At 66.0% G+C, this 10,487-nt stretch overlaps 1 protein-coding gene across 3 annotated transcripts in view; it reads left to right on the top strand.

The window, feature by feature from the left end:
• The window catches only part of OSBPL5 (oxysterol binding protein like 5), a 46,273-nt gene extending 36,019 nt beyond the window's left edge, over positions 1-10,254 (top strand). For 2 of the 3 annotated variants that reach the window (XM_036295904.1, XM_036295906.1), the window contains exons 15-22: positions 4,079-4,176; positions 4,597-4,686; positions 4,773-4,909; positions 6,194-6,379; positions 6,650-6,776; positions 7,289-7,427; positions 7,924-8,026; positions 8,805-10,254. In XM_036295904.1, the coding sequence (XP_036151797.1) occupies positions 4,079-4,176; positions 4,597-4,686; positions 4,773-4,909; positions 6,194-6,379; positions 6,650-6,776; positions 7,289-7,427; positions 7,924-8,026; positions 8,805-8,943 (1,019 nt within the window). In that variant the 3' untranslated portion in view covers positions 8,944-10,254. The remainder of the gene's footprint in view (positions 1-4,078; positions 4,177-4,596; positions 4,687-4,772; positions 4,910-6,193; positions 6,380-6,649; positions 6,777-7,288; positions 7,428-7,923; positions 8,027-8,804) is intronic. The other variant, XM_036295905.1, reaches the window with a different exon arrangement.
• The last annotated feature ends 233 nt before the right edge of the window (positions 10,255-10,487 follow it).

The following is a 10,487-nucleotide window of genomic DNA, read 5'->3' on the forward strand; positions in this document are numbered from 1 at the left end:
TATAATTCTGATATTGGTACGCTTGAAGCTGTCCCAGAGGCTCCTTACACTATCTTCGTATTTTCGGATTCTTTTTTCATTTTGCTTTTCCGATTGGGTGTTTTTTGCTTCTTCGCATTTCAAATCTTTGACTTGATTCCTGCGCTCCTCTGGTCTGCTGTTGGGAGTCTGTATAATATTCTTTATTTCAGTCAGTGTATGCTTAATTTCTAGTTGGTCCTTTATCACAACCTCGAGGGTCTCATTAGATTTCTTGTAGATCTCATTAAGTTTATCGGCAGTTTCTAGAAAATTATTGAAAGACCTTAAAAGTGCGGTTTTGAGCTCTATATCCTCCATTTATGTCATGTTTCTTTGTCTCCACATTTTTAATGCTTTCTTGGTGCACCCCCTTGTGGTCTTTGTTCGCAGTCTTGTTGTAGTTAAGCCTTGATTGTGGTAGGTAGTACTGGCGGGATTTGACCTCCAGGCCAACTGGCTATGAGAATCAGCTGTGCCTGCAGTGGGAGAACTTCTGTGCTGGGTCTCTAGGGAGGTGCTAATCTAGCCTTTGCCTAAGGCTATCCCGCAGATGCCTCTGTGCAGGGCTTGGGTGGGGCGGGTCCCAGGGGATCTACAGGGCTGGCGGAGCGAGCAGTTATGGCTGCTCTCAGTCCCGTCCCCAGGGGCTCTGCCTCTCAGAGTCCCAGCAACCGCTGCAAACCTCCGAGAGAAAGCTGCCTTCGAGTTCCGACTGAAGCCAGACAGTCCTGCTTCTCCCGTATGAGTCTGGGTCCCCAGAGACTCGCCCGGAACTGGAGCTCAGAGCCTGAGACTCCCTCCCGATTGAAACAGACAACCACGCCCTCAGCCGCCAGCCTGCTCTGCACACACCTCCGCACCTGAGTATTTGACTTCAGCACTGCGCCTCCTCTGAGTCTCGGTATGCTATTCTCTTTCCTCCTAGTTGTAGAACTTCCACTCGGCCAGCCTTCCTGTGGTTCTGGATGATGTCCATTCTGTCTTTTAGTTGTATTTTTGAAGTGGTTGTGCGAGGCAGCAAACTCTGGCATTAACCTATACCACCATCTTGGTTTCTCCTGTTCTTTCTTGAGGTCCTCCATTTCTTACTTCTTTCCAGTTGGGTCAAGTTTCTAAGCTGGGTCCCAGTCCTCCCCCCACTTGGTCCTGCCCCTGCCTTCCCAGCTTCCTTCTGTCTCCTCAAACAGCATTCTACATTTTCCTCACCGGTTTGTTGTGGGGTGCCACCCGCAGCACAGCTAGCCCCAGTCTGGGCTCCGTTGCGCCCGCACTCTCCGCCTGACTGATGGGAGCACATCCCACAGCCGGGCACCTGCTGTCACTGCGTCACCCAAAGACAAGGATCCTTCCTAACCACAGCCCCGTGCTGTCCTCACACCGTGAGCACAATCAAGGCTCTTCCGGCAACACCATCCCACAGCCCTCCCCCCCCCCCCCGCCAGCCTCCCTCTCCGCCAGCCCCCCCACAGCCCCTCACAGCTCCCGGCCTGCACGTGGGCGCATCCCTATTGTCAGATCCCTGCAGCGAGGCCAAGAGACACGGAGAGCTCAAGGAATTGCATGGCGTTCTCTCACCGTGGGCTGAGCCCAGTGTGTGGCCGGCAGCCCCCCAGGGGCGGGTAGGTTCCCGACTGAGTAAAAGCCGCCGGTGGGGTCAGGCTGTGAGTCGGTGGAGCGCAGGAAGGGGAGGTCTCTTGCGTCTGCAGGCGCAGGCCGCCGCCCTGAGAGGAGGGAAAGGCCGATCTGATGACAGCAGACACAGCAGGGCGGGCGGCCTGCAGGGCCCCGGGGTTAGGAGGTCCTCCTCCCGCACCGGGGGTCTCTCCTTCCAGCTGTTCTGTTTTGGGTCTGGAAGAAGAGAGCCACGCAACAGGTGGCCTTTGATGTAGGGCCCAGGGCTCACCGAGGGGCAAGATCGGGCGCCCGGAGGCGGGCTGGGCAGCAGGGAGCTGAGGCAGGACAGAGGCCTGTGGGCGTGAGAGGGGCCCGGCTTCGCAGAGGCTGTGCCCGTGTGGATGCGGGAACTGCTTCGAGGAGGTGTGTGCGGACCAGCTGGCTGGGAGGCGCGCCTGTAACACGGGGTTTGCTTCGACACCTCCGTGAGCAGCAGTCCCTTAGACGTTCTCTGGGGGACTCTACAGGTGGCCACCGAGTTTGTTCCCCCGATTCCCTCTCGTTACGTCTAAACCGCAGTCCTTTCTCCCCTTCCGTGTTGAGTCAGTCACTTGTTTTGCTTTGCGAGTATACGTCTCTTGATGTGGGGGGAAGTGGGGTGTCTGAAAGAGACCAAGATGCTGCTGTTCTTTTAGTGACGAGGTTGTGCCTCATTTAGGATCTGGGAGGCTTTGAGGGGAAGTGGAGGCCTGGGATGCACCTGGTGACTGTGACCTTTAAACTCACATTATTTGCCCGGCCGGCAGGGCTCAGTGGTTGAGCTTCGACCTACGAACCCGGAGGTCACGGTTTGATCCCCGGTCAGGGCACTTGCCTGCGTGTTGCTGGCTTGATCCCCAGTGGAGGGCGTGCAGGAGGCAGCTGATCAGTGATTCATTAATGTTTCTATCTCCCTCTCCCTTCCTCTCTGAAATCAGTATATTGAAATTCGTGCACTGCGGGGGGGTGGGGGTGGGGGTGGGGGGAGTGTACGCGGAATCCCTCGGCCTGGCCTGTACCCTCTCGCAATCTGGGACCACTGGCTCCTAACCACTCGCCTGCCAGCCTGATCGCCCCTAACCCCTCTGCCTCGGCTCCTGCCACCGCAGCTTCGTCCGGAAGGACGTCTGGAATGACATCCAGAAGGTCGTTTGGCTGTCCAGTCTAATTAGCATATTACGCTTTTATTATTATACATTTTTAAAAAGGTTGAAATAGACTATGAATTTACAGGCTTTGTCAGCGCCCGTGTCCTGACCTCTGAACCATCTTCCCCTGACACGGAAATGTCTCTTTTTAATACATTTTTATTGATGTCAGAGAGGAAGGGGGAGGGAGAGAGAGGGTCATCCATGATGAGAGAATCACGGATCGGCTGCCTCCTGCACGCCCCCTCCTGGGGACAGAGCCCGCAGCCCGGGCCTGTGCCCTTGACCGGGATCGAACCGGGACCCTGAGTCCGCAGGCCGACGCTCTCCACGGAGCCACACCGGCCGGGCCGGACATGTTTCTTTGGCGAAGGCCTCGCAGCCATTACTCCGTGTCGTACGCAGTCGGAGTGGCCGGCCCTGCAGGGAATGGACCGGCCGTGGCCGCGCCTCCGGGCTGTCCTGTCCGGAAGGCCTCCCGCCGGGGCGGGCGGTTATGCAGCCGTTTCCCCCCAGGCGGGGCTGCTCTGGGCCTTCAGTCATATGACTGTGGGTTCCTAGAAACGGCTTTTTCGTTTCATTCTTTGATAATTCTGCACATGACAGCGTTCCTCACCTGCACAGTCCCAGGTGCGTCCCCAGGCCTCGGGACTAGAAACCAGGTACTGTGTCCGGGTAGTCCAAGGGGTAGGGTCCCTCTCGGACTCCACGCCCCCGGCCACGCCCCGGCCACGCCCCCAGGCAGCACAGCGCCCCTCCCGCTCTCCCGGCAGGTGCCAGGGGGACCCCGGCTCTTCCCCGCCTTTTGCTATTTCGTCGCTTGCTTGCGGCTCCCCTGAAGGGGACAGTGTGGCCCCAGTCTCAGCATTTCCGAGCGGAGCCGCGTGTTTAGATCAAGCCCCGCGGCCCGCGCCGGAGGCCTGTTCTCCCCTTCGGGCCTTAGGTCACCTGCGTGTTAGTTACAGTCATGCGATCGGCTGTCCAGGCCGCTGTGAGCGGGGGAGACCCCGCCTGCCTGGCCGCCCGCAGGAGCCCACGCTGGGCAGGACCTGTGGCGGGAACCAAGGTGACCCAGCACCGGGTGGGGCGTCTCCTGCACGGGCACCTCACATGAGCAATGGTGGTGGGGGCCCCGTTGCCGGGAGTGGGGGGTTGGGGGGGGCACGGAGGAACCAGCTCACCGGCTCCACTCCCCGCAGCTCCGTCCTCCCCACCCGCCTGCCCGGGCCCGCTGACCCCTGCCCGCTGTGTTGCAGGGATCCTGTACGGCACCATGACCATGGAGCTGGGCGGCCGGGTGACCATCGAGTGCAAGAAGAGCCACTTCCAGGCCGAGCTGGAGTTCAAGCTCAAGGTAGCTCGGCGCAGCCCCTGCAGCGCACAGAGGGCCGTGGAGGCAGGGCCCGGGCTGCAGAGGACGGGGGGGGGGGGGGGGGGGGCTGCGGGGGGGGGGGGCTGCGGACCCCTCCCGCCCTCTTTGTGCCCCAGAGCTGGTTTCCTGAGCAAGTGCGCCTGGGGGAGCAGCTCTGCATCTCCGGGAGGGCAGGCGCTGCCCGCAGGCCACGCAGGGGAGCTGGGACCTGCCCTCCTGGGGGGCACCCCCACCCCCCGCATCTCTGAGCTCAGGATGAGGCACTGGCCAGTGGCCGCCTCTAGCTGGGGGCCCGTCCCACCGGGCTCCTGTCCCCCCGGGAGGGTGCCCACTCCGTGCCCCACAGCGAGGGCCCGGGGTCTGTGGCGAGGCCGCCGCCCTCACGGACACCCGTCCCCTCAGCCGTTCTTTGGGGGCAGCGCCAGCATCAACCAGATCTCCGGCAGGATCACGTCGGGGGACGAGGTGCTGGCGCATCTCTCGGGGCGCTGGGTAAGAGGCCGCCCTGGGGCCGGCGGGGGCGGGAGGGGCCTGGCCGGGCTGGCCTGGGGCCCGCTGACCGGCCGCCTCTGCCGCAGGACGGCGAGGTGTTCATCAGGGAGGAGGGCCGTGGCGGCGCCCAGCTCTTCTGGAACCCGAGCCCCGAGGTGCGCGGGCAGAGGCTGAAGCTGCGCACGGTGCTTCTGGAGGAGCAGACGGCGCTGGAGTCGGAGCGGTGAGGCTGCAGGACCGCTGACCCCCGTGGGCGAGCCGACGGGCAGCTGCTCTCCCAGTGGGCGGGGCTGCAAGCAAGTCCCAGGGCGTCGCTGGAAGGGAGGGTGCCCCCCTCCCAGGGGAGCGGTCCTGCGGGGGAGGGGAGCAGGGGAAGAGCTGGTTGGGTGACCAGCGGCCCCAGGGTGGGCCCTGCTGGGAGGGTGAGCTGGGGGTGGGGGGGAGCTTACCCTGCGGGGGGTGTGCACGGCGGGAGCTACTGTCTTCTGGGGGAGGTTTCGCTTTCTGCGAGCCTCCCGGGGTCGCACCCTCTGAACCGCAGTTTCCTTGTCTTTCAAACGAAGACCCTGTGAGACGGTGGGAAGATGGTGGGACGGGGAAGCGGGTGGCGGGCACAGTGCCCCCGGGCAGCTCTCCTGAGTGATGGCTGGCGAGCGTGTGCGCCTTCCAGCCCAGCGAAGACCCGGCCTCGGGGCGGTGTGGTCGCCCTGCCTGAGAGCCGGTCGCGTGGGGCCCAGCAGTGAGTGGCCGCGGACACGTCGTTGGGCAGGCGCCCTGGCCCCATTACTCCCTCCCGTGGCCTCCACCCATGCCCCCCCCCCAGCCACCCGAGAGGACAGGTGTGGGCAGGGACCCCCAGGTCAGGGCCCTCAGACAAGGTCACGTGACCTTGAAGCGTCTGCCAGCTGGACCCATTGTCTCTGTTCGTGGAACAGTCACCCCGGGAAGGGGACGGGCAGGGAGCAGAGAAGAAACCCCCACTTACTGTTCCGTGTGCCGACTGTGGGATTCAGTTTCCGCGGCCACGGAGTGTGCCCAGCGCGCAGGGCCGGCTCCTGAGGTGCCGTGGAGAGGCCGGTGTATTCACCTGGTCCCCAGGGACCTCTCCCTCACATGGGACAACATCTATGCGAACAGACCCCAGGGAGGGAGGGAGAGACAGAGAAACATCAGTGAGGAGAGAGAATCGTGGATCGGCTGCCTCCTGCACATCCCCTACTGGGGACTGAGCCTGCAACCGGGCCTGTGCCCTGACCTGGAATCCCACTGTGACCTCCTGGTTCATAGGTCAGTGTTCAACCACTGAGCCACCCCAGCTGGGTCGTTGAATCTAATTTTAAAAATGGGGTTTATGTTTAAAAAAGTGTCCCAGGAGACACAGCGCCGAGAGGCAGTGAGCTCCCTGTCGCTGGGGGCAATCAAGTGGAGAGTGTGCTAAGCCGCCCCTCCGACACTGGGGGGGGCATGGCCGCCCAGGCCCCCGGCTCAGAGCGGTGCCCGCCCGCAGGCTGTGGCAGCACGTCACCAGGGCCATCAGGGAGGGTGACCAGCACACGGCCACGCGGGAGAAGTTCGCTCTGGAGGAGGCCCAGCGGCAGCGGACCCGGGAGCAGCAGCAGCGCCTGGCCCCATGGGCGCCCCGGCTGTTCCACCTGGACCCCGCCACCCAGGAGTGGCGCTACCGCTTCGAGAAGTGAGCGCGGCGGGCGGGGGCCCGGGCCCGGGATGGGCGGGACCGGCACTGCCCTCACCGGTCTGGCCCTGGGCCTGAGACCTGGGGCTCCTGCTCCCCCGGAGGAGCAAGGGATGGGGCAGGGCCGTATCGGGGCTCCCGGCTGTCCTGTGTGCGGCCCCTGCACGCGGTGTTGGCGGCAGGGGTCCTCGGTGGGGGGCTCTGGCTGGATGGCATCCCCTCCCCCTGAGGAGCACGGCCCCCGCTCACGGACACCCTCTGGCCCCGCAGCCACAGCCCCTGGGACCCCCGGAAGGACTTGGCCCAGTTTGAGCAGGACGGGGCTCTGCGCACCCTGCAGCGGGAGAGGCGGCCCCCACAAGGCCATCTGGGCGGCAGCCCAGGGCCCAGGCGCCAGGTCAGCACCCAGGGCCCTGCTGGGGCGTCCTCGGCAGCGAGGGGGGCAGTCAGGCTGCTCCCCCCGCCTTGCCTCCTCTCTGCCCCCTGCCTGTCGCCCTCTCACCCCCCAGCAGGGCCCCCCGTGGGCCGCGCCGTGTCCCTGCCCGCCCTCCCCATGGGACCCGAGGCGCCAGGGCTGGTAGGACACTCGGTGCCCACGGGCCCCAGGGCGCCCTCAGGGGTGAGCGCCTGGTCCCTTCCCGGGGAGGACACTGAGCTCAGGACGGCCGGGGGCGGGCGGGGCAGCAGGTGCCGATGCGGGGCCTGGAGGGTGGCAGGAGCGGGGAGGGGGGGAGGGGGGAGGGCGGGAGGCCAGGCTTTCTGAGCGGCGTCTGCATGGCCTCCACGGTACCACGTGGGTCCTGGCCAGCCGAGTGCTGCAGGCTCCCCTGGCAGCGCACCCTCAGCAGGTCCCCGTGGGGTGCGGGGGGTGTGGGGGGCTCCCAGCCCAGCACCTCCGTTTCCCTGCAGAGGCCGGGCCCTGACCGGCGACTCCGCAAGGCCAGCGACCAGCCCTCCGGCCACAGCCAGGTCACCGAGAGCAGCGGCTCCACGCCCGAGTCCTGCCCGGAGCTCTCGGACGACGATGGGGACGGAGACTTTGTCCCCGGTGAGCAGGCCCTTCTGCAGGGTGGGCAGGTGGGAGGGCACCTCTGGGGGGCAGTGCCCAGGACGACCCCCCACCCCAGTGGCCTCAGGGGCCTCCCTGAGCCCAGGACAGACGAGGGTGTGGCAGGCGGCTGGGCTCCCCAACCCTGTGCTCAAGGGCAGGCACTGCCCATGGCTGACGGGGGTGGGGGGGGTCGGGGGGTGTCCCTCGGCCGGGACCCTCTTGTCCCCGCCTCCGCAGGGGTGAGCCCCCTTGGCCATTTCTGTCTCCCGGGCAGCTGAGCCTGGGGTCCCCCTGAAAGGTCCCCCGTGCCTCTCCCTGCCCCCTGGTCCTGGTAGCTCTGTTCCCAGGACTCCCGTGAGGCAGGCAGGGGCTCAAGCTGGGCATCACCCCGGGACCCCACTCACTGCCCCCCGACATCCCAGCTCATCCTCCATTCTCCCCTCCCCTGCGTGTCCCCTCGTGCCCTGGTCCTGTGGCTGGCGGTGCCCCCCAGGCAGCGAGAGCGCGTGCCCGCGGTGCGGGAAGGAGGCCGGGCGGCTGCAGGCGCTGCACGAGGCCGTGCTGTCCATCCGGGATGCCCAGCAGGAGCTGCACAGGTAGGAGAGGGCGGGACCCGAGAGCCGGGCGGGGGACACGGAGGGGACATGCATGGCGGCCGCTGGGAGCTGGAACCCTCCCGGGTCCGGGTGCCGTGGGGGCACAGGAGGACGCCTGGGCTTCTGCCCCTCGAAGGACGGCGGCCACGGGGATCCTGTGTGAGCTGCTGCTCGGTGGGCGGCCAGCGGGCAGTGCGGGGCCGAGGAGGTGCGGGGCCGAGGGCCAGCAGGAGCCCCGTTGAGTCGGCACCCAGGGCCCTCTGAGCAGAGGCCGGACACAGGCCGGGACCTGGAGGACAGCCCAGAGCCTGTCGCAGTCGCCTGCCCGCAGCTCAGAGTCAGGGCAGCTTCTGCATGTCCAGGGGCCACGCAACATAAGTCCCGCAGACGTGGCTCACACCGGCCTCTCCCTGGGGTCCCCACGGCCCCTCCCTGTCCCTCGGTGCGTCCTGGCCTCAGCTTGTGAGGACAGTCCCATTGGATGAGGGCCCAGCCATGACCTCATTGGACTTTAATCTTCCCGTTAAAGGCCCTTCTCCAAACGCGGCCCCACGCAGGTCCTGGGGTCAGGGCTCCGACACATGGCGCTGGGGTGGGACCCATCTCACCGTAAGGGGGGGAAGGGGAGGGGTCCAGTTCCCCTGGCACTGACCCGGGTCCCGGTCCCTCGAGCACATGCTCTGGGTGCCCGCCCCTGCCCGCCTCCCCTCGGCCAGCGCCCCTGAGGGTGGACGCGCGTCCCTCTGGCCGGCCTGGCTGAGCCGCCCTGTCCTTGCAGGCACCTGTCGGCCATGCTCAGCGCCTCGGCCAGGGCGCGGCGGGCGGTGGCCCCGGGCCTCCTGCAGAGCCCACGCGCCTGGGGCCTGCTCTGCGTGCTCCTGGCCTGCCAGCTGCTCATGAACCACGTCCTCACCTAAGAGCCCCGCGGGACGCGGCGTCACCTGCAGACCCGCCACCGCCTCCCGCCACCCGCCCGGCACCCAGCACTTTACCAGCCCCGGGGAGGCAGGCGGACGGACACTCCGAGCTCGGCCGCGGTGGACAGAGGGGTCCCGGCAGCCGGAGGACAGCAGGAGGGACCTGGCGGCCACCGGCGCCCCCGGGGGAGGGGCTGGCCTCTCGGCAGGGCCCTGCCCAGCGCCGGCCTGGATGCTCCCGCCACAGGCCACTGCCTGGTGCCCGCTCCTGGTCACTGCCTCTCACTCCGGCGCAGCGTCCACCTGCCGGGGCCTGGCGTGGGGGGTTAGGAGGGCCTGCCAGGGTCAGACAGTCCCATCCCAGCGGGGCTGCAGGGGGAGGAGCCAGCCGGGGCCCCCAGGGCCTCCTCGGGCCTGAGGCACAGGCTGTCGCCCCTGAGACCCTGTCCCTGTCGCCTGGAGCGGCCTCGGCCGGGACCCTGGGGCCCCCTGACTCGGCTCGTGGGGTTCACGCTGCCCGTGTGCTGCTTGGACACATGCTCCGTGAGAAGTGCAGGGCAGCCGGTCCTGTAGGCGGTGGGGACACGTGACCGCGGTGCCAGGGAGAGGCTGGTGTGCTCAGCTGCCCACACGGGACACGGGGGCTGTTGGGCTGGGCTGATGCGTGCTCTCCCGCTCTGAGCTTCTTGTTGTTAATCCTCACATATTTTTCCATTGATTTTTAGGGAGAGTGGGGGGCGGGGGGGAGACAGAGAGAGAAACATGGATGTGAGAGAGCCACATGGACTGGTCGCCTCCCGCACGCACCCCGGCCAGGGCTGGGGACGGAGCCTGCAGCAGAGCCTGCAGCAGAGCCTGCAGCCCTTGACCGGAATCGAACCCAGGACCCTTCAGCCCGGGCGCCGATGCTCCGTCCACTGAGCCGCACCGGCCAGGGCTCCACACTTTTTAGATAGACACGATTGCAATGTTTTAGGCAGCGCGGGGCCCCTGTTCCTGTGTCCGTGCCCCGTGTGTGTGCGTGTGCGTGTGGGAGTGTGCGTGTGCGTGTGGGAGTGTGCGTGTCGTGTGTGTGCATGTGCGTGTGGGAGTGTGCGTGTGCCTGTGGGAGTGTGTGTGTCGTGTGTGTGCATGTGCGTGTGCATGCGTGTGCGTGTGTGAGCACCTGCACGGTGGGTACACACGGAGCCTTAAACTTGGTGGCCGCGCCCTCTGAGCCGATGGCCAGACTTTGTATCCATGTTCTTGTTGTCCCCCCATTCGGGGTCACGTCTGTGCTCCATCCTTGAAATAAAGGACACACACACATTGCCTGGTGTCTTCTTGGGGGTTTCTGGGAACGAGGGCTCCTCTGGGGGCGGACTCCGTGCCAGCCGGGCGCTGTCTGGGGCTGGAGGGGCCGGGGCAGGAGCGGGCACTGAGCCGCAGGCCCGCCTGTGAGGCGAGGGCCAGGAGGCAGGACGGAGGGTGTGGGCGCCCCTCCTCCCCCTGGAAAGTACAAGTGAAAAATCTGGGCTGGAGCCCGGGTGCCGCCCCCGGAGGGC

This window comes from Myotis myotis, unplaced genomic scaffold (assembly GCF_014108235.1).
Source record: "Myotis myotis isolate mMyoMyo1 unplaced genomic scaffold, mMyoMyo1.p scaffold_m19_p_27, whole genome shotgun sequence".
Taxonomy (NCBI): domain Eukaryota; kingdom Metazoa; phylum Chordata; class Mammalia; order Chiroptera; family Vespertilionidae; genus Myotis; species Myotis myotis.